General features: G+C 40.5%; 1 protein-coding gene and 1 pseudogene across 2 annotated transcripts; one reads left to right on the top strand and one right to left on the bottom strand.

The window, feature by feature from the left end:
- Positions 1-87: 87 nt before the first annotated feature.
- On the top strand, positions 88-22639 carry SLC19A2 (solute carrier family 19 member 2). 2 transcript variants are annotated; one of them, XM_017345695.3, is made up of 6 exons: positions 88-484; positions 9292-9891; positions 15630-15852; positions 17829-17922; positions 18288-18429; positions 20295-22639. In XM_017345695.3, exons 1-6 carry the CDS (start codon positions 281-283, stop codon positions 20421-20423), a joined length of 1392 nt encoding a protein of 463 aa, XP_017201184.1. In that variant the 5' UTR covers positions 88-280; the 3' UTR covers positions 20424-22639. The 2 variants fall into 2 exon arrangements, with proteins under 2 accessions (XP_017201184.1, XP_002715319.1); XM_002715273.5 differs by having other exon boundaries at positions 89-484; positions 17730-17922.
- LOC138850283 (10 kDa heat shock protein, mitochondrial pseudogene) lies at positions 16540-16963 on the bottom strand (annotated as a pseudogene).
- Positions 22640-24254: the final 1615 nt, after the last annotated feature.

Raw genomic sequence — 24254 nt, 5'->3', positions numbered from 1 at the left:
CCTGACTGCCGCTGTGATTGGCTCGCAGTCTGGAGGCGGTGGCGGAGGGTGGGCCTTAGGGCGTGACTGGCACCGGGCGCCCTGTCCCGCGGCGGCTCGCAAGGCGCCAGAGGCGGGGGAAAGGCACTGGGGTGCAGCGTCTGGAGGAGGCTGTGGCGGCCGCAAGCCCGGAGCCACCCGGCCTTGCCGAGAGGAGGTGCCCGAGCTGCAGCAAGCCCCCGAGCCTCGCTCGGCGGAGGAGCGGCAGGACGGGGCCGGGCTCCCGCCCCTCGCGCCCCGGATGGATGTGCCCGGCCCGGTGTCCCGGCGGGCGGCGGCGGCGGCGGCCGCCGTGCTCCTGCGCACCGCTCGCGTGCCTCGCGAGTGCTGGTTCCTGCCCACCGCCCTGCTCTGCGCCTACGGCTTCTTCGCCAGCCTCAGGCCGTCCGAGCCCTTCCTGACGCCCTACCTGCTGGGGCCGGACAAGAACCTGACGGAGCGTGAGGTACTCGCGGGCCGGGGGGACAGGCGCGGCGTGTGCGGGAGAAAGTGTGTGGGGGTGTGCCGGGTGGGGGGAGGAACAGTTAATACCGAGAGAGGCCAGGAAAGCGCGGGAGCCCGCGCGGGGATCTCGCTGGACTCCGCGCCGCGCTGCTGTATAGTTTCCTGTCGCCCTCTGGGTTTAGAGGACGCGTTTTCCGCCCGGGACACGTGCGCTCGCTTCGGCCGCTTTGCTTGCGGTGATGTGCCTGGTCCAGCGGCGGGAAGGCGGCACCGGTTTCCTGAAGTGAAAGGGGCGAGCTCTACTTTGGCCCGTGGCAGGGATTTAGGAAGTCTTCGTTCACTTAAAGTCGGGGCCGCCGCTTTTCTGAAAGGCTCGCTCTACCTGCTGCACCCCCTTCCTTCCCGTCCCCTGCTTCGTCTGCCTTCCTCAGGATGGCTGGGCTCGGATAAAGGGCAGTGCAGCACGCGGAGCCGTCATCTTGATTTGCCTTGATTTTTTAATTCGTTGACATTGTGTCCAAGCATAGCCTGCCTCCCACCTCCTGGGATTGGCACTTACTTTTTGTTTTTCTTGAATGTGAATGGCTGCTCCCCCGGTGTTAGTGTCGCCCCTCAACCACAGGAGAGCTCCTTGAGGGCTCTACCTGCTCCGATGGTTACAGTAGTAAAGTGCACCTAGTCCATGATGAAGAACTTCCTGTTGTCTGATTTTTCCCTATACAAGAACTTATGAGTGAGGGCATCGTGTGCTTTAGAAGTGTGCTCAATTCTGGCCGGCGCTTGCACCCGCGTGGGAGACCAGGAAGAAGCACCTGGCTCCTAGCTTCGGATCGGCATAGCTCCGGCCGTAGCGACCATTTGGGGGATGAACCAAGGGAAGGAAGACCTTTATCTCTGTGTGTCTCTCTCTCACTGTCTAACTGTCCAAAAAAAAATGTGCTTAATTCTTAAAATGCATGGTCAAGCCCAACCTGTGCTTTCTGCAGAAGAAAGATAGTATAGAAACTGGAACAGAAATGTAAGCCAAAGTACTGTCAAAAAAAAAAAAAAAAAAAAAGAAAGAAAGAAAGAAATTAAATTTCTTTCTTAAAGCAGGCTCAATACTCTCTGCCTTGAACACTACAAAGGCTGAAAGCTGAGATCTGGTGTTCTTTTCCCTGTGAGGGGCCTTGTGGGCACTTGTTAGCCGTTCCTTTTTTCCTGTCTGGTCTTTTCCTCCTCCCCTGCCTTCCTGTACCAGTTGCTATAAAATAACTCCTCCCATTTAAACCTTACTCTTCCCGCTGTGGTTAGTAGTCAGTCACCTCTTTGGAGGAGCAGCTTGGTGACCCTGCATAACAGGTCGGAGCAAGGGGTGGCACCACCACAGTCATTTGCATATTGGCAGGATGTAATTACTCATCATCCAGTCGGCCCTTCATTTTCAAGGCCACTCAAGAGGGAACTGAGAGACAGTGATGAATCCTGGGTTCATCCGAGTGTCTGACATTGTCTCACTCCGTCCGGTCTCACTGACCTTTACTCAATTTCAGATCATCTGGTTTTCAGTTTTACAGTACAGGGACTGTAGCAGTTATTCACTACTGTTTGGATTTTAAGACTGGTTAATGAAGTAGGAGGGGCCAAGTCTTGTGAATACAGTGATTTTATGAGAACAAGATCACTGCAGTATTTTGAGAAAGTGTGATTATGGAAACCCAACAATAACTGGGGTATATTGGGGAGAGACGGTACTGCACATGAGCAGCTGACCAAGTTTCTCTCTGCCCTGTCACATGATCTGCACAGTTTGTGCACCTTGCTGGACTGAGAAGCACGTGGTGGAGAACCGTGCTCCCAGTGATGTTGATATTTGAAAGCTGATCTGTTTTATCCTGTGTCCTGCTAGAGGGTTGCTGTGGGATTGCTGTTGTGATCAAGTGCGCTGCCTCATCAGAAAGCTTTCTGGAGTGGAATTATATTCAGGGGGCACAGGTGCCAGGCCCAGTAAATATTTGCTGATTGTGTAACAAAAATTAAGCATACTTCTGTTACTGTGAATCCGATGAGAAGGGTGGAATATGAAGAGAAATCCAGTGGTCTGGGAAAGGAGTGTTATTTGTCTCCAAAGCCCTCAGAGTCATGCCCAATTCAGTATTGCTCTGCTCACTCTATGGAGAGCCTTAAATTCTTTGAAAAACTGATAACAAATAATAGAACAACTTGTTCTTCTTCTTGACTGAGCATTCATTTTTAGCAATGGACAGTTAAACAATAAAAAAAATTACATGATATTTAGGCAAAGTGAATGCCAAGTCACGTTCAGTGACATTTGTATTGAAGTTTGGATTTCCTCCAGTAGAATGCAGGAGACCAGGTTGTATCATCTTAAATAGAGTTATTGTTTAATAAGTCCGAAGACAAAAGAAGGGACAGAAGAATTTCCTCTATTTTTCCACTTTGAAAGGGTTTTCTTTCTTGATTTTAGGAAAAGTGTTGACTTAAAAACATATACCATTTTTATAAGCTTTAAAAATTTTTTTCTTTAAAGCTTTTTAAAATTTTTATTTATTTTGAGAGGCAGAGTTAGAGAAGGGTAGAGAGAGATCTACCATCTGCTGGTTCACTCCCCAAATGACCATAGTGACGGTGGCTGACCCAGGCTGAAGCCAGGAGCCAGGAGTTTCTTCCAGGACTCCCATGTGAGTACAGGGGCTCAAGCATTTGGGCCATCCTCTGCTGCTTTCCTAGGGTATTGGCAAGGAGCTTGACTGGAAGTGGAGTAACTGGGACTCGAACTGGCACCCATATGGGATGCCATTAACCCACTACACCAGGATGCTGGCCCCTCTTTATAGGTTTTAAGCAGGTTAATTTACTCTTATGGTTGAAGGCCAAACTTTAAATAAAGTAAAGCTCTTTATCTAAAAATCATATTCATCCTTTCATCTTTGCGGCATATGGTTCAACATTTGACAACTTTAATTTATTAAAAAAATTGGGCTGGTGCCATGGCTCAATAGGTTAATCCTCCGCCTGTGGCGCCGGTGCCCCGGGTTCTAGTCCCGGTCGGGGTGCCAGATCCTGTCCCAGTTGCTCTTCTTCCAGTCCAGCTCTCTGCTGTGTCCCGGGAGTGCAGTGGAGGATGGCGCAAGTGCTTGAGCCCTGCACCTGCATGGGAGACTAGGAGAAGCACCTGGCTCTTGGCTTCGGATCAGCGCGGTGCGCCAGCTGCAGCACGCCGGCCACAGCAGCCATTGGGGGGTGAACCAACAGAAAAGGAAGACCTTTCTCTCTGTCTCTCTCTGTCCACTCTGCCTGTCAAAAAAAATTTATTAAAAAAATTGTACCTATTCTGCCTGATATTTAGAGCCTCAGAGTTTGATTCTTACTTCCTTGACAACCTTTTCTCCCACTACATCCTGTGTCCCCTTGCCACCTTCCACATACCGAAGCTCCATCCATATGAATCTTATAAATCAAGCGCATTCACAAACTCTCATTCATTGGCCTGTTCTCAAAAATATGATCCCTGCTTGAAATAATCATCATCTACATCTGTTAGCTTCTAACTTTCTCATTTTTCATGGTCCCTCCTAAACAAGCAACCCCATGGAATCATTGTGGTCACACAGCAGGTTAAGCTGCTGCCTGCAATGCCAGCATCCCAGATGAATACCAGTTCGTATCCTGGCTACTCAACTTCCAGTCCAGCTCCCTGCTAATGGAGGTCCCTGCCAGGCACATTTGAGATCTGGATGGAATTCCAGGCTCTCAGCTCCTGACTCTGGCTTTGCCTAGCCCTGGCTGTTGCAGTCATTTGGGGGAGTGAATCAGGGTGGAGGATTTCTCTCTCTCTCTCTCTCTCTCTCTCTCTCTCTCTTTCTCTCTCTCTCCTCCCTCTTTCCACCCCATAACTCTGCCTCTCAAAATAAATCTCAAGAAAATAAGTAACCGTATTTCCTATTTCCATTATAAATAATACATGCAAGTATATTCCCACGAATTTCAAAACTTCCTTTTTTTCTTTTATTGTCATCTCCACACAGGAAGAAAAACAAGCTGTCTAGCTGAAACCCCGTTCTCAAAGTCTAAATTCGAATTAGAACTTAAAACTGAACATCTGTTTTTCCTTGACTTTCTGTATCTCAAGAGAAAGCATAAACAAACTGTGTTCCAAAGAATTGTGAAAGACTCTTTGATTAGAATACAATCAATTCCCTTTGCTCACATGACAGATTTTACCTGAGGTGACAAGTTAGGATATCGATAATTAATAAGGGTCTGTAATTCATACATTTTTGCCTGTGGGAAGCTTTCCTTCAAGATTCAAACATCTATATAAAGCAGCATTTTCTGATGTAATGACTTCCCCTTTGGGGCATTGAAAGAGACCCAGTAGCTAAGCTCTGGAGGCTGCATGGTCTAATGTGCTATGGCAGCACCTGTCAGATTGAAAACGTTACTGTATTAGAAACAACTTTGGTACATACCACATGATCAGTAACAGTTTCCTGATGGAAGAATCAGACATTTTAGTTTGGTACATTCAGAATATCTGAGTTTGGATGCTCCCTCAGCTAATCTTAGCTTTGATAACTTTGGGCAATTTACTTAATTTTTCCCTAAGACCAGGCTTCCTTGATTGTGAAATAATGACAAAAGCATTTGCCTTGGAAGGCTGTTGTTTTGATTAAATGGAGGAAGTTTAGGTTAAGTGTATTCTCTACTATGTAAACACATCAGTAAAAATTTACCGTAAGTGTTGACAATAGCGTGAGAGCAACATTCACCTTGGATTGAAGTCTCATCAGAGAAAATGCCAGGTTTCTTATTTAATGTAAGTTTAAGGGAACCCATCTCCCCTACTCCCACTTGCCTTTATTTTATTTTTTTTAAGATTTATTTATTTATTTGAAAGCAGAGTTCCAGAAAGATCATCCACTGGTTCACTCACCAAATGGCAAGAGCTGGGCCAGGCCAGAGCCAGGAGTCAGGAACTTCTTCTGGGTCTCCTATGTAGTTGTCAGGGACTCAAGTGCTTGGGCCATCTGCTGCTTCCTGAGATGATTTAGCAGAGAACTGGATTCGAAGTGGAGCAGCTGGGACTTGAAGTGGCACTCATGTGGGATTCCAGTGTCACAGGCAATGGCTTAACCTGCTATGCCACAATGCTGGCCCCTATTTTTGTTTTTAGTTGACACCGCAAGGTTGGTAATGATACTTTCCCTCTTTTTCATTATCTAAATTGTGGTTTTGTATTAGAATTAGGTTCATGAGCATGGATCTTTAAATTGGCAATTAAAAGGATAGGACTTAACAGTGAGAACTTGGCAGCCACTCATGTGGAACAACTATTATTGAAAATTTTAAATATCTCTTAAGCACAGACCATATTTTTGGATTGAAGAGGCCAACCAAAGCCCCAAAACAAAAGAAGATGGGATATTGAAGTGGGCAGTAGAGAACATTATTAAAGGAAAGGATTGATGGCTTGTAGCTTTGTGTTGCTGTGTTGAGGAAAAATATACTGGGGAAAAGGTAAAGGTGAAGAAACATGCTGAGTCGAACACAGGAGGCGGTTTCACACTTTGGAAAACTAAAGCACAACAGTACAAACGTACTTCCAAAAAGTTCATGGTAAATATGATCAAAAGGTGAATTTATGTTGGTGCAAGAAATTTTCAAAGCTATGCATATAAAGGATCTTCAGGGGGCCAGTGCCATGGCTCACTTGGTTAATCCTCCACCTGCAGTGCAGGCATCCCATATGGGTGCCGGGTTCTAGTCCTGGTTGCTCCTCTTCCAGTCCAGCTCTCTGCTGAGGCCCGGGAGTGTAGTGGAGGATGGCCCAAGTGCTTGGGTCCCTGCACCCGCATGGGAGACCAGGAGGAAGCACCTGGCTCCTGGCTTTGGATCGGCGCAGCGCCGTTTGGGGGGGTGAACCAACGGAAGGAAGACCTTTCTCTCTCTCTCTCTCTCTCTCTCACTGTCTAACTCTACTTGTCAAAAAAAAAAAAATCTTCAGAAAGTTCATAGAAAATGCATATTATGGAAAAAGTATGCATGAGTTTCAAAAATTTTTTTGGACCAAGGCAAATTTATCTTTTAATTTCACTTTTTCATAAATGTTTTAAAACACTCTTCTGTCTGTAAGAGTATAAGCAAAAAACGAATGAGAAGTTGTTCTTCAGGACACAGCTTACAGAAAGTTTGTGAAGATACCTTCAGTCTTCACAAGGTTACCCTTGACTGTTTTGCTTTTCTACTGATAGGCATCTTAAGATGTAGTCACACCAGCTAGGGACACTTTTGTTCCTTATTTGCTACAATGTCCATGCTTGCGATTATAAAAATCACTTGTACAGTCTTTGATTATACTTCCACTCATGTATACAGATGCAGCCAAAATTCCTTGAGTGGAGGTTGCTAACTGATTTACAAACAAAACTTTGACCCATATTCATGAAGGTGAATTTTAAAATTTTAAGTGGAATACTCAGAAATCAAGTCTGGGGTTAGCCTGGCTCACTAGGCTAATCCTCCGCCTGCAGCACCGGTACCCCAGGTTCTAGTCCAGGTTGGGGCGCCGGATTCTGTCCTGGTTGCTCCTCTTCCAGTCTAACTCTCTGCTGTGGCCCGAGAAGGCAGTGGAGGATGGCCCAAGTGCTTGGGCCCTGCACCCGCATGGGAGACTAGGAGGAAGCACCTGGCTCCTGGCTTCTGATCAGCGCTGCGCGCCGGCCGTAGCAGCCATTTCGGGGGTGAACCAACGGCAAAGGAAGACCTTTCTCTCTGTCTCTCTCTCACTGTCTAACTCTGCCTGTCCAAAAAAAAAAAAAAAAAAAAGAAAAGAAAAAAGAAAGAAAGAAAAGGAAAAAGAAAATGGTGATCATACTGGCAACAGATTCTACACTATTCGTTTACCTTATCCTCTGAAACCTCAGAAAAATGGCTTATTTTTATACTTGGGAAAACAGAGATTACCCTTGGTCTCAGAATGCCAAAGTCTAGCATCAGATTGCTTCATCATAAAGTCATCAGCTTCTTGCCAAGAATACCTTCCAAAAGGCACTTAAAAATTAAGGCCACTGATCTGGACTTTGAAATGATTATTATAAAAACTGACTTACTTAAACCCTCAGGACCTTGGCAGACATTTGATTAGATATAAAATGAAGAGTTTCCCTCCAGTGTTTGTTAATGGAAGAACAGGGATAATTAATTTCATTAATTCATATTGCACCAGGTGACCTGTATTTCACTTTCAGTTAGTCTTCAGATTTACAGATAAAATAGAGTAATTTACGTGTATTTTCTGATTTAATCTCATAACAAGCAGTCCTAAGGTTAAGGGGAACTAAGGATCTTAGCTATTCCAATGGTACCCAACTTAAGATTTTTCAACTTTGCAGTGGTATGGATGTGGTGTGCACTCAGTAGAAACCATACTTTGAATTTCAGCCTTTTCCCAAGCTAACAAAAGGCAGTACAGAACTCTCATGATACTGAGCAGGGACAACAAACCACAGGTCCCTGTGAGCTCCATGATGGTTAGGATAAACAACTGATACTCCACAGTGTAAGTGTTGCTAAGCCATGGTGTTCAGTAGATTAGGTGTATTAAGTATTTTCAGCTTAGCAATATTTTTAACTTGCACTGGGTTTATCAGACATAACCCCATGGTAAACTGAGAAGCATCTATAATCACACAGCATGCGATGGAACTGAAATTCCAGCTGGGGTCTTTGTGACTTCATTTTAAGGTTATTTCTACTGTAACCCAACTTTAAAGTATGTGTTAAAATTAGCAGTTCTTTTTATTCTATTCTTTTTTATTATATTACATGGAAAGATGATTATAGTTAATATGGTATCATATAAACCACGATAGCTGAGAGTGTTCTGAATGTTCTCATCGCAAAGAAATGATAAATATTTGAGATGATGAATAACCCAGATAACTTGAGTTGATCATTACACAATGTATATGTGTGTCAGAATATCACATGTACTCCATAAATATGTATAATTATTATCTGTCAATTTAAAATTCTTAAAAAAGAGAATAGCAAAAACTTACAAATAAGCAAAAATAAGTACCTAAAAATTGTCAATATCCTACCATCCAAAGATAGTTATTCTGTCTTCAAGACAGAGTTGTCCTGTTTATTTCTTTACTCCAAAAGAAGTGAAATCTACAGAGAAACCTAATCAAACAGTAGGATCAACTCTACCTATCCTGTGTCTAGAAGCAAGAATGACAGTGATTCAATTGCTGAAACACTTATTGATCCTGCTGTTTTTAAAAATAGTATAGTGGCTGTTAGATCATACAGATGAATGTTGGGTCCACCCTTGTAGAATCTCTATGTGGCAATGGTTCGGAATCTTGGCTCATATTAAAATCTGCTATGGGGTTTTTACAAAATATCCATGACAAGAGATTTTTTTTTAAACTTATCAGGAGAGATGCAGTCATAGTTAAGGACCAGTGTTATGAGTTAATTGGGGAAACCATCCCATGCAAAGCAGTATTGAGAACTTTGAAAGTTGTGATACAAATACTATCAGCTTCAGCAAAGTCTTTCTGATAAGAAATTCTTAGAACTAGGCTTTGATGAATAAGAAGGAATTTTAATAGGAAAACTATGATGGATTGGGGATGGGGGAGGATATGCCAATTATACGAACTGTTGTTGTCAAAGTTTCTTTGGCTGATAGGATGAGTTGTTTGAGGTACTGATACATTGTTTTATAAGAATGAATTCATGATAAATAGTACAGCTGCTTTAATCACTAATGAATATTTATTTTCTTTCTACCAGGTCTTCAATGAAATTTATCCAGTATGGACTTACTCTTATCTGGTGCTGCTGTTTCCTGTCTTCCTTGCCACAGACTACCTCCGTTATAAACCTGTTGTGCTGCTGCAGGGACTCAGCCTTATTGTTACGTGGTTCATGCTGCTCTATGCCCAGGGACTGCTGGCTATTCAGTTCCTGGAATTCTTTTATGGCATTGCCACAGCCACTGAAATTGCCTATTACTCTTATATCTACAGTGTGGTAGACCTCGGCATGTACCAGAAAGTCACAAGTTACTGTCGAAGTGCCACCTTGGTGGGCTTCACAGTGGGCTCTGTCCTTGGGCAGATCCTTGTCTCTGTGGCAGACTGGTCCCTGTTCAGCCTGAATGTCATCTCTCTCACCTGTGTTTCTGTGGCATTTGCCATGGCCTGGTTTCTTCCTATGCCACAGAAGAGCCTTTTTTTTCATGTTCCTTCCTCCTGTCAGGGAGTGAATGGCATCAAGGTACAGAATGGTGGCATTGTTATTGACACCGCAGCTTCTAACCACCTTCCTGGGTGGGAGGACATTGAGTCAAAAATCCCTCTAAATATGGAGGAGGCTCCCACAGAAGAACCGGTAAGCTCAACCTTAAATGTTGTTGTTATTTGAGGGGCTAGACCAATGGTGAAAAAACTGACAGGAAATCTCTTGCTAGATTTTGTATTCATTTGAATTCAGGTCTTATTCTGAGTTGAGTCAATGAGTCATCCATTCATTAGTTCAAGATATAGTTGGTTTATATTAAGGAAGACAAATATATGTTCCCTTGGAATGCATGACCTCCGGAGTCAGACTGGGACAGCATTGTATCGTTCATGTCAGAGATGCTTTGGATTGCAGGGTTGTGTCATCTTCGTCTTCCTATTCCTAAGTGCTTGTTACATAAAGAAAGCACGTGGAAAATTTTTGCTAAATAGGAGATGAAATTATTCCAATAAATGTTTAAAATCTACTTCTATCTGAATTGAGGCCCAAAGTATTGAAGGATAGGAAGTTATTTTCCTCTTCTGTGCTAGAAGTGATGTCTGTGATTTACTTTTCAAATGATACTTTGCCAAAATGAGGTAGTAATGAATAATACAGAGGAAGAGACTCCCAAGAGAAAAATTTAAGATGACGAGAAAGAAGTATTAAAAGTTTTGACTAAATGGGGCCAGTGCCATGGCTCACTTGGTTAATCCTCCGCCTGTGGCGCAGGCATCCCATATGGGTGCTGGGTTCTAGTCCCGGTTGCTCCTTTTCCAGTCCAGCTCTCTGCTGTGGCCCGGGAAGGCAGTGGAGGATGGCCCAGGTACTTGGGTCCCTGCACCCGCATGGGAGACCAGGAAGAAGCACCTGGCTCCTGGCTTCGGATGGGCACAGCGCCAGCTGTGGCGGCCATTTGGGGAGTGAACCAACAGAAGGAAGACCTTTCTCTCTGTCTCTCTCACTGTCTATAACTCTACCTGTCAAATAAATTTAAAAAAAAAAATTTAAGAAAAAGTTTTGACTATAAAGCCATCTCTTTGAGGAGAGAGATATGATAGTAACATAATTAATCCATCCATTCTGCATCTAACCAGAAAGATAAATTGCCTCCCCACATTTCTTTTTCTATATTACATTGTTTTTTCTTTCTGTCAGGTTATAAGCTTTTAGGGGCAAGTTTCATTCTAATTATACTGAATTAGTCTTAGTTTTCCTGGGACATGTTGGAAATAAGCCTATTAACATTCCAGATTTGCAAGAGGCTCTGTCAGACATAAAACTGGGCTCTATTAGTTTTGTAGGCTGAATGAGAATAATGCACCAGTATGAATAGAGTGGCTCACTATCTGGAGTTAAACTAGTAGTTTCAATGTGGCATCTTATATCTTCATTGAAAATTATTCTGTTTTGCCTAACACCATTCTTTGCTTCTGATTATGATAACTAGTTGAAATTTAGGTTATTGTCCCCAAAAGCCTGGGTCACCCTTTCGAGTGGGGGTAACAGTCATTATGAAACTCACTTTGATTACCAGGACATCTGTGTCCTGCTTTAGTCAAGAAGACCAGGCATTAGATAGCAATGGAATACTGATTCCTTCAAGGTTGTTTAGGTGACATTGGAGATTCCACAAAGTGCTGATAGTGGGAGGGGAAGAAAGTGTAATCATGGGATATATCTTATGTGGAAGGGAAAAAAAGGATCGACCCCTTACTTTTTGTTTTTAAATATGTTTCAAATGTGTTACAATGGCTTTGGCTAAAATTGATGTGTATCTAAATATATATTTTAAATATTAACATTGGATATACTTCTAAAGATTTTTATAAACCAGTTTTGAAGTTTTTTGAATATGAATAAGAAACATGGTAAGACACATTTTGCATAGCAACCAGTAAATTCACATGCATGTGCATATTTTATGTATATACAGAACTGAGGTTTTATAACACAGTACATTATTCTGATACATTCCAATCTATTCACTTTTTATAATTCTCATCACTATCTACTAATGAATTTAATTACCCACTCATGAGTTGTGACCTACAGTTTAAAAAACTCTGTCCTAGATCAATTTGAAATTTGTTGTATATTAGAAATGCAAAATGTTGGTATTTTATATGTTGAAGGATTATAAAATTATAGAGATAGAAATGATTCTAACTCCAAATCAGAACAATCAGAACGTCGTAAAAGGTATTAGATTTAGTAGCTCTTTCATTTTAGAGATGAGGATTGAGATCAGAAATCAGTGACTTAAGTGGAATTGCAGAAATATACTCCTAAACATAATTTCAAAGCAAATAAAGGTCCCCTTCGCTCTATACTTGGCACCATAAAGGCTTTCACTAGAGTGACAACATTGTCAGAACTATCATGTTGGCCACGGTATGGTCAAAATTAGAATTCAAGTGATAGATGGAGGTGGAAAAAAGTGATAGCCCAGACTCTGCTGCTGATACCATAGCAGATGGCAGTGCTTGGCAGCTGTGCTGACTGGCCCTGAAATACTACTGTTTTTCTTTGGCAAGTTTGAAGGAAAGTCAGAATATGGATACTAAAGGACATATAACCAGTTCAGTTGACAAAACCTATAGCTAAACCATAAATCATAATTGTGGTAATTACTGAAGAGTAGGTGCATGGTTTTATCTTGATTTTATAGAAAGGGAAATAGAATTAGGAGTAGTCAAAGTGATAGCTCAGTCCACAAGTTACCTTAGAGTATTTCTGAGTTCTTTTCAGAGACAGCCTATTCCTATTGCTGTGGGGCAAAGGGTGCTGACCTCACAAGAAGAGCCACCAGAATCGGTGACTATCTTTCTTTCTTTTTTTGACAGGCAGAGTTAGACAGTGAGAAAGAGAGACAGAGAGAAAGGTCTTCCTTCCGTTGGTTCATCCCCCAAATGGCCACTATGGCTGGCGTGCTGCACTGATCGGAAGCCAGGAGCCAGGTGCTTCCTGCTGGTCTCCCATGCGGGTGCAGGACCCAAGCACCTGGGCCAACTTCCACTGCCTTCCTGGGCCACAGCAGAGAGCTGGACTGGAAGAGGAGCAACCAGGACAGAAACCGGCACCCCAACCTGTACTAGAACCAGGGGTACTGGCGCCACAGGCAGAGGATTAGCCAAATGAGCCGTGGCGCTGACCAGTGCCTATCTTTCACAAATGGAACCATACTCACTGTGTTCTTGGCTTGTAACTGGACCTAATATATGTTCAGTTCTTCATTCATTGCAAATTATGCAGAATAAACTATTCTTTTAACCCTGGTATATAATTAATACTTAAGAAATGATTCTCATAGTATAACATTTGTGGACTGACACCTTTCACAATCAGAAAGCTTTCTTTTTCACTTAATTTTGATAGTCACTGTATATAAGTAATATATCATCTTTTAATTTTTTTAAAGATTTATTTATTTACTTGAAAGGCAGTAACACAGAGAGATATCTTCTGGTTCACCAGATATCTGGTGGTTCACCCAAATGACTGTGACAGCAGGGGCTGGGCCAAACCAAATCCAGGAGCCGAGAACTCCATCTAGGTCTCCCACGTGGTGGTAGCAGGGGCCCAACCACTTGGACCATCTTCTGCTGATTTCCCAGGACATTAACAGGGAGGTGGTTCAGAAATGGAGCAGGTGGGACTCAAACCACTACCCATATAGGATGCCAGCATTGCAGGCTATGGCTCAATGCTGTGTCACAACACTGGCTTCATAATATTATCATTTTTTTAAAAAAAGATTTATTTATTGATTTGAAAGTCCAAGTTAACACAGAGAGAGAAGGAGAGGCAGAGAGAGAGAGGTCTTCCATCTGCTGGTTCACTCCCTAGATGGCCACAACGGCCGGAGCAGCACTGATCCAAAGCCAGGAGCCAGGAGGTTCTTCCACGCGGGTTCAGGGGCCCAAGGACTTGGGCCATATTCTACTGCTTTCCCAGGCCATAGCAGAGAGCTGGATTGGAAGTTGAGCAGCCGGGTCTTGAACTGGCGCACATATGGGATGCCGGCACTTCAGGCCAGGGCGTTAACCTGCTGCAACACAGCGCCAGCCCCATAATAATATTATCATCTTAAAAAGAAAATATCTGTCCTGGCCGGCGCCGCGGCTCAATAGGCTAATCCTCCACCTGTGGCGCCGGCACACCGGATTCTAGTTCCGGTCTGGGCACCGGATTCTGTCCTGGTTGCCCCTCTTCCAGACCAGCTCTCTGCTGTGGCCCGGAAGTGCAGTGGAGGGTGGCCCAAATCCTTGGGCCCTGCACCCGCATGGGAGACCAGGAGGGGCACCTGGCTTTGGCTTCAGATCACTGCAGTACGCCAGCTGCAGCAGCCATTGGAGGGTGAACCAACAGCAAAGGAAGACCTTTCTCTCTGTCTCTCACTGTCCACTCTGCCTGTCAAAAAATAAAAAAAAAAAATCTGTCCTGATTCTATAAAACAATTCATACTTAGTTTTTAAAATTAAGCATTACAGAAAACTATATAAAAAGAAATAAAAGTCACCATTATTAGTATTTTCATGAAATTCTTTCCAAACATCTCTTTTCATAAATACATATTCACATATATATACATTGTATAATAAATGAAATTATAACCTACATGTAGTTTTGTAATTTTTTTTCTAGTCAGTGTTGTCTAGTACTAATCTATGTCTCTCATTTTGCCTTTCTGTGTTAACCACAAAATTAAATTTTGTATGTTCTATACAAGCCTAGGGAATTACGGCAACCTCTGATAGATCCTTGATACATTGACAGAGATATCTCACAGGGTGTCTGAAAACTCAATTTCATTTTGTAGCATAGTCTTGGAATGATGCATAGGTCAGTAGTGTTTTTGCTTCACTGAATTATAAATGTAGTAGCTTTACTGTTTTATTAGTAATATTTCCTATAGGTTAAGTGTTAGATAGTATATATATATATATATATATATATTTTTTTTTTTTTTGACAGGCAGAGTGGAGAGAGAGAGACAGAGAGAAAGGTCTTCCTTTGCCGTTGGTTCACCCTCCAATGGCCGCCGCGGCTGGCGTGCTGTGGCCGGCGCACCACGCTGATCCAATGGCAGGAGCCAGGTACTTATCCTGGTCTCCCATGGGGTGCAGGGCCCAAGGACTTGGGCCATCCTCCACTGCACTCCCTGGCCACAGCAGAGAGCTGGCCTGGAAGAGGGGCAACCGGGACAGAATCCGGCGCTCCGACCGGGACTAGAACCTGGTGTGCCGGCGCCACAAGGCGGAGGATTAGCCTACTGAGCCGCGGCACCAGCCAGATAGTATATTTAAGGAAGAAAAATTAAAATCATTAGTAACCCCATTACCCAGAGGACTGCTAAGATTTTGGCTGATTTCTTTGTCAGATTTCTACCTTAACAATTACAATTCAGTAGATCTTTCATTTATAAGGATCGGAGATTTCCACTGCTGGATTCAGTGAACAGTGGTAATCTGATGGGGTTATTAGTCTGTTCCTTAGTGTTAATGTTGTTTGCCACTCTGTGGGAGATAGGGAATGTCATCTGTCTTCGACTGAAGCATGCAATCGCTGGCCATCTTTCTTCATTTTGTAAATAATGCATGCTTTGTGGACTGATTACATATATTGTGCTTATGTGATAGAACATTTAAAACAGAAATTGCATGAGAATGTATTTTTTTCCCAAAGGAAATAAAGGTAACTGCTAATACGTTTGCATTCTTATATGTTTACTTAGATGAAATATGTGTAAGCAATTGGTTTCACAAGGAAACATGAATATAAAATTGAGTCTATGCAATTGCTTTTCTGTACATGATGTTTAAGCTTTGTTTCATTTTGCTGTGTAGGAACCCAAGCCAGACCGTCTCCTTGTGTTGAAGGTTCTGTGGAATGATTTCTTGACATGCTACTCCTCTCGCCCTTTGCTCTGCTGGTCTGTGTGGTGGGCCCTTTCCACTTGTGGCTATTTCCAAGTCGTGAACTACACACAGGGTCTGTGGGAGAAAGTGATGCCTTCTCGCCATGCTGCTATCTATAATGGTGGTGTGGAGGCTGTTTCCACTTTACTGGGTAAGTAGTACAGGGTGGTGGAGGGGTGGGTGTTGAGATTCCTTTGGTAGTTAAGCCAGTCGTAATCAGATTTACTTTTCCCAAACTTGAGGTAGCCTTAAAGAAGGATTTACTCATAATGAGCTCTGATTTTATAATTTGGAAGGATAACCTAGAGGTACTCGTGGTAGAGAACTGCGATGGACAAACTTGAATTCTTCATAAATTTTGGGAAAACTGAATAAGATAATTTTCAAAATAATTTTCTTTGCTTATCCAGGTTTCCAGTGTCCATTTTACTGGTTGTTTTTTTCACCTGATGTGAAGTTTCGAATAGCAATTTATAATAGTTTATATTTTATAATATAAAATTTATAATAGTTTATATCTTTTGAATGTTATATACTAGGTGCCATTTTAAGAACTTTATATTAATTCAGCCTTCAAGAAATTATTGCAATTATTATCCTCATTTTTCACACTGGAAATTTGGTAAGTAGGGTTTAAAACCTGCCCAAGGTCATCAGGCAGAGTGACTTCATTTTATTTGGAAATGTTTATACTAGAACAGTGAAACTAAAGTTTAGAGATAATAGGGTATAGCATATTAAACAGCATTAGTTTATTACAAAAAGATACATGGAAATTATTTACATGATGAAAGATTTTAGAACTTCAGTGGACTGGGCAGCTTCATGTGATACCATTTCAGTAGAGATTTTGGTATACATATTTTTCAAGAATGTCACCATCTCTAAACAACAAAATGTCCTTGCTGTTTAGAACTACTATGATGCACCCATATTCTGGAAGAAGAACTTTATCTTCAACTTTCACACTAACTGGTTGAATCACTCCACCCATTCTTTTAGAGCCTAAACCAATAGCCACTACTGTTGCTTGCAATACTTTTCCTTGGAGCATATGCTCCTTTGGTTACAGATTCCACTACTCCTTTCAACCAATACTCAGTCAGAGTGGAAGAAACCTCCTGAATGCTTGTCCTGCCATGGCTCTCACTGTAGCTTCTGTTCTGATCTCCAGTGCCAGTGTCCTCAGCCATTTACTCTGTTTATCCCTTTCTAGTTTGTTGAGTTACCTCATGTAACCTCATGTTGTCGGAAGGCTTTTATGTATCTGTAAAATTTATGATCTGTGCCCGGCACTCAGAGCACTCCATATACTTTAGCTATCATTACTGTTTTGCTTATTTTACTGGAAGACACGGAAGCCCTTTGGCCATGTACTGGACTCCTCTTTGGTTTGATGGAAAGCTGATTCATCCTACCCTGTTACCAAACTGAAGCTGTAGTTCTTTTTGACTCTTGCCACTGCTTAAGCCCCAGTAGTTTTGTCCTTAGCAATGTCTCTATGTCTCTGTTCTCGTTTTCTATCTCATTGCCTCCTGCCTTAATTCAGTCTCTCATAATTTCTTATGCTCCATACTGTTTATTCTGTTAAGTCCAAAATTCTCTACCTGGGTTTCAGGCCCCCTATAATCTTGAACTATCCTATTTTTAAGTTGAAATATTTTAAGGTGCAAGTGTTTGACACAGCAGTTGAGTTGCTCCTTGGGGCACCCACATCCGATATCACAGTGCCTTGATTTGAGTCCAATCACCTCTATTTCCAATACAACTCTCTCCTGATGTGTGCCCTGGTAGGCAGCAAATGATAACTCAAGTTCTTGGGTCCCTGCCACCCACCTGGGAGGCCTAGATTGAGTTTGGGGCTTTGGGGAGTTGAACCAATAGGTGGAAGATTTCTCTGTGTCTGCCTCTCATGAAAATCAAGATTTTTAAAAAAAATTTTAAAATTTAATAATCTAAGCTGAATTTTTAATTTATTGAAACAATTTTTGCTTAGCAAAGTAATTAGATTTTTATTTTGTTTTGTAGGTGCTGTTGCTGTGTTTGCTGTTGGTTATATAAAAATATCCTGGTCAACCTGGGGAGAAATGACATTATCTCTCTTTTCTCTCCTGATTGCTGCTGCAGTATACATCATGGACACTGTGGGTGACATTTGGGTGTGCTATGCATCCTATGTTGTCTTCAGAATCATCTACATGTTACTCATCACAATAGCAACGTATGTATTTGGTCTCAAAAGAACATTAGGAAATCTTATGATAAACTGGTTTTCATTACAAATCAAGAAGTTAAGTTTTCTAGTTAAAAGAGGCAAATAAGGGGAGGTATAGTATTATGTATGCATTATCAGTTTTTCTCCTGAAAAAGCATTAAGGCAAAATATATTTATTCCTTTGTTTATATGTTCCTACTGCATACATATATATGCATGAGACGTCATTTAGCAACAAAAAGTTTTTCATATGATTGGGAAGGGAATTAAGGAAGAAAGAAAGGACTATTCATATTTAAAGTAAAAATTGTAACCACTAAGGAAATAATTCTTATATATTCAGCTTAACTTGTTTTTTTTTTTTTTTTAAGGTTTCAAATTGCTGCAAACCTCAGCATGGAACGCTATGCTTTAGTGTTTGGTGTAAATACCTTCATTGCCTTGGCACTACAGACTTTGCTCACTCTAATTGTGGTAGATGCCAGCGGACTTGGCTTGGAAATTACCACTCAGGTGAGATCTCTGAGTGCTGAACATAGTATGATCAGGGTGGTAGAAGTGGATCGTGCTTTTTAAAAACAAATTCAAACAATATAAGCAGATTTAAAGTAAAAAGTGAAGGTGTTCCCTCCTTTTTTGGTCACCCCTCTCCTCCATCCTTAGTTCTTTTCTGCCAGGAGGATATTGGGATCATCTTTCTTTTGATGAGTCCCTAGAGCATTCCTGAGTATAACTAACCAGCCTAATGGGGCTATTTTAGCTGAAAGACAACACTGATTCGTTCTAGGCCAACCCTTTCTGCTTCCTCATCCATTCTTTCCTTCCATGCTTAATTCTATGCCTGGAATTCTGTACCCAATCTTTAGAGATGCTCTTCTTTATCTCACAACTCTGTCTCCTCCCTTCTTTATTTAAAATACCCCTTACCCAGATACCAAGGTAATGACTTGCTGTGGATAAATAGCATTGTGATTCGTAACATATGACCTACTGAGAAGACACCTGCCCAAACAACAGAGTGAACAGTTGTATTCACTCAGGAATATAGTTATATATATACACATATATACATATATATGTATATGTATATATATATATAGTATAGTTATATATGCCTTCATCTGTTGTGAGTTTATGGGTTGGGCTTGCTCTGTGCTTTGGTAAAATGGGCAGCTTCATCAAGAGGTGCCAGTTTTACCTCCAGCCCAGCTTAAATCATTCCTTCTCCATATTCCCCCCAATACACACTACCTAATATTCCATACTTAAGTATTAGTTTTCTTAGAATACAAACCCCAACATGTTAGCAGTAATTAACTTTGTTTTTATTTAAAAGATTGATAAAAGAAATAATATGTAATGTGCATGAAGTGCCTTCTATCTACCAAGCACCAAATATGGAATTTGTAGTAGTGTTGCCAGCATTAGACATAAAGAAAAATCTGAGACATGTTAGGTAGAGCTAGGATTTAAACATCTGTCTAAACCTAAAACCTACTTTGGGATGGAGAGTAGGGGAGAAATTAAGAGTTTGTTATTCTGCTGTTTGGTAAAGAAGGGTTCTGGACTATCACAGTTGAGGGAAACTTTGCTGACATTTGAAGTGCAAATTTGACAGCACATTCTTGCAGAAACAGTGATTTAAAGATGTGGAATAAAAGGATCTTATGGGCTTTGCAGGAACCCTTACTGCCATGATGATTAACTGGCTTTCTATAGATAGGTTTCCAAATGTGAAAGAACCTGGCTCAGCTATAAGGATACATTCTTATTGTACCTTTAAACCAGTAATATGTATTCAGTAAGTTATTTTAAGAGGAAGCAGATGAAGATATTGATAAACTACATAGTCACATTTTAAAATGTCTTAGTAATGGGAGATGGTTGATCTTCTTCTGCCCTCTTCTGGGGAAGAAAAGAAGCACTTGATCTTCAGAGCTTGGTCTGTTAGTCATGCTTACCTGTCAGCTTGAGCGAGGAGACCATGAATCAGTTATAACAATAATGACAGCAACAGTAAAACAGAAGCATTGCTAAAAAGCATTTTCATGCATATTCTTGATCCCTCCCAATACTCCTTCTTAAAGAACTCCATTTTGTGAATAAAGAAGTCATGGCTCAGAGATTAAGTATTATAGTCAGTGATTCACAACTGGTAAGGAATGAAGTCTGGATTCACATTCAGGCTGTCGGTTTCAGCACCATTGTGCTGTGCTACTGCTTTGTGTCTTTAGTACCTAGCATGTAGTGTAAACCTGCTATGCCTTTTGAAGTTTGATTGCAAAACTCTAAATAATTAGAGAATGTTCACATATATGTAATAAAACAACTCATCTTCTAATGGATAATTTGATAATCACCACTTTTCTTCCTTTTAGTTCCTGATTTATGCCAGTTATTTTGCATTCATCGCTGTGGTTTTCCTGGTGAATGGTGCAGTCAGTATTATGAAGAAATACAGGAAGCAGGAAGATCCAGAATCAAGTTCTCAAGTAATCACTTCATAATACACTGCTGAAGGACTTCTTACAGCAAGGACTCTGCACATAAATTGCCTGGATGTATTTAATTTTTAAATATTTAGACATGTATTTATGAATGTGCATTTCAGTGGCTTCAAAGCAGCCACTCAGCTAACACTTTGTGTTCCTGAAGTAACAATGATACTGTTCAGAGGAGCCAGAAAGTGAAATTTATTTCATGCATTATTTATGAGATCTAATTTAAGGGAGACTTGTTTTCTGATTCAAACGTGAACTTGAATTTGAAAAATCAAGTAATCAAGAGCAATCAAGACTAGGCAGTGTTGTATACTTGATAAGCAAATGAATTTGATGTTTTATAGGTCACACACATCTGTATGGGCTTTGCCAGGTACTTGGCCTGGTGGGATCAGGGCTCCGCAGAGGCCATAAGATCTTATAAGTCATGATGGAAATATGTTCTGTTGGCAACTGCCTCTGTTCAACTTAAATATTTCTATGTTACCTATGTGCATTTGTGTTTTTGCAGATGAAAGATAACTGGCAATATTTGCTCTGATTTAATCTTTTTCCTATAGGGAGTAAGTGTCATTTCTAATTTTATTTTTAAAAATTCATTCTATGAATGTTCTTAGTTCCCATCTTGACCATTATGTATTTGTGTAGATTTTTTTCTTTTTTAGTTTTAAAGATTTATTTATTTCTTAGAAAGGCAGAATTATAGAGATACAGAGAGAGAGAAAGAGAGAGAGAGAGATCTTTCTGTTTGCTGGTTGACTCCCCAAATGACTGCAACAGCCAGGGCTGGGTCAGGGTGAATCTAGGAGCCTGGAGCTTTATCCAGGTCTCCCATATGGGTACATGGCCCAAGCACTTGGGCCATCTTCTGCTTTCCCAGGTGCATTCAGGGAGCCAGATCAGAAGTGGAGCAGCTGGGAATCGAACCTGTGCCCATTTGGGATGCCAGTGTCACAGGTGGCAGCTTAACCTGCTATACTGCAACACTGGCCCCATGTAGATTTTCTTTGAAGTACATTTTTGCATTATTCATATGCTTCCCAGAGAAGCTCATTTAGTTAGGAAAAAGGCAAGTTTTGAAGCCTGCTAATAATCTAAATGAAGATTGAATCAGAAAATTTAAGGTAGGATTGGTTTTCTTTAAATCTTCAGTATGAAGAACTATTAATTCCATGATGAAAAATTCATATACGGGCTAAACAACCTGCCCATTTTGTATCTGCATTCCCTTTTGTTTCCAAAATAAAGTGAAAAAGTCTTTTTTTAAATAACTTCATTCCCATTTATAGCTTTTATATTATTTTGTCTTTCTTATCCAAGATAAAGATATCAGTTGGAGTTGGATTACTCTAAGGTCTTTTTCATAAACTGAGCCTCCTTTTAATTATTTCAATAGAACAGGAACTAATTTTGTACCTTAAATATGCCTTTATTTCTAAGGGTAGATCATCTTCAAATTTTGCTTAAAATAGAAACTGCTTGTGATTCCATTTCCAAGTTATTTGAAAAAATATTCTTTATGCATACAACTCTGAATCAGTCTACCAAGGGAAAGTGAGACTTGAAAACTATTTTAAAGCCAACTTTGTTGCCTTATCTTGAAAAGAACCCAGATAGGTGCTTTTAACCTTCTTGAGAATGACAAAGCTAACAGTATTAATGATAGTGTCAAGACTGCAAAATTGACGTATTCATTTGATTTAAGTAAGAATCCTGGAAGCAAACGGATGGGGATAAGAAGTCATTTTTCTGTTCACTTTCCTTTACAATTAAGGGAAAGGAAAATAATACTACCTAAAGAAGAGAAGGGGGAGTGATATCATAAAAGTAGTAATCCCCATTTTATATTTTGCCTTTTTAAAAAACTTTATTTTACTATATAGGTAATTGTTTTCTCAGAAACAAGCAAAAAGTCACCATTGAGGGATTTTATTTAATCTTTTTTTAAAAATAAATTGACGGTAGTACAATCAGATTGTTCATGTTACCAAAGCAATGTTTCCCTGGAATTTAATTCAACATTTGTGGTACACAATGTGAGCCTTTACTTCTTTAAGAATATGTTCACATCTTGGTATGTAGCCATATCTATAGAATGCTGAACCCAACATGCAAGTTGTACTATATGCAATTTTGCAAAGAAGTGAAAATCATTTGTTGTACTTTTTATTCAATTATGTGTAGATTATAAAATTATTTTACTAAATAAATATTTTATGGTATGTTTTCCCTTCTTAATCAAAATTATTTTAAATTTCTTTTGATAGTAAGAGCTTTACATTACATCTTCAAATCTTTCAGCAATTTCTCCTAGGACAGAGTCCATATTAAGCCTTCCCTTTATCTACTTCTGAATTATCTTTAGTCATTCCATCAAATCTTCCATTGTTGTGTGATTTCTCCCATTGACTCTCTTCATTTCTATTGTTTTCACAATTTTTTCCTGATTCCATATTACACTTGATTTTTCTTGGTCTCCATCTTATCACCTCTCATACTTCTTTTTAAATGATTCTTTCCTCTAGAAACCAAAAAGAGTTGTTCTTCCTTTGATAAAATCAATTTTTTCAAATAAAGAAAATTAAAGCAAGGGTAGAAAGTCCCATCTCATTTTGAAACTTCTTCATTCTACCCTAAAATATTCTGGCAACCCAGGATCTTTTTCCACCAGGTGAGACTCATGTGTTTTTTATATCCCTGAAATTGAGTAGATTTTTTAAATTAAAATATTTTAAAAATAGTGACAGAGGGAGAGACAGAGATTTTCCATCCACTGGTTCACTCCCAGATGGCCAGAGGGCCAGGGCTGGGCTAGGCGGAGTTCAGGAACTCCATTCTGGTCTCCTACATGAGAGGCAGGGGCCCAAGTACTTGGGCCATCTACTGCTGCTTTCCCAAATGCATTTGCTGGGAGCCAGATCTGAAGAAGCAGAGCAGCCAGAACTAGAACCATGTCTCAGATACGGGATATTGGTGTTGCAAGAGGCAGCTTAACCCACTGTACCACAACACTGACCCCTCAAGTAAAGTCTTTTCTTGAAGTATATAAATTCATGCTTTTCCTTTACTATCCAATTCCAAAACTTACTTAAGTAAGGCACTTCACTGATTATCAGTAAAGACTTGGACATTTTTCATGCAAAAAAAATTTTTAAATATGGTTTTTCTGCCCCTATAATTCTCTGGTTACCTTTCAGATTATAAAGCTTCTAACCATTTGTTGCAAAACACATCCTTCTGCCATATAGAATATTGAATTATATAAATAGTATGTGACAGATTCAACATAGCCACAGGCAAATACAATACCTAAATGCACATAATTTTTTTAAAATACATCAACATGAAAATTTAAGATTAAAATGGCTATTGATGTCTAGTCCACTGGATGTCTTATTCAGTCATCAAGCTTGAATAATAGAACTTGGATGCTATCTACTTGTTTTACTTATAGGGTATTACAATTAATATATTTAACATATTGTGCTTTGGGAAGGGCATTTGTGAAATCTCCTTTAAGATGATGATGGAAAAGATCTTGAAAAAGATCTTGTAGTGGTAGTAATTCCTGTTTTTTTGAGTAATGTTTAACAGAAAGGGAATTCAAGATATTAAGTTTGCCACTCAAAGCTGGAATATATTAGGGAAGTCACTCTTGAGGTTTAATAGTCTCATCTGTAAATGGGATGATATAGGATTGTTGTGAAGAAATGAGAGAATATATACGAAAGCACCTATTATAGGCACTAAGATTGAGAAATGTGTTCCAATTCCCTTTGCTCTCCATTTCCAATTTGTAGCTATCAATTTCAAAAGTGTGCTCTCAGGAAAAAAAAA

The sequence above is a fragment of the Oryctolagus cuniculus genome, chromosome 7 (assembly GCF_964237555.1).
Source record: "Oryctolagus cuniculus chromosome 7, mOryCun1.1, whole genome shotgun sequence".
In the NCBI taxonomy this organism is placed as follows: domain Eukaryota; kingdom Metazoa; phylum Chordata; class Mammalia; order Lagomorpha; family Leporidae; genus Oryctolagus; species Oryctolagus cuniculus.
This window is presented reverse-complemented; position numbering and strand designations above follow the sequence as displayed.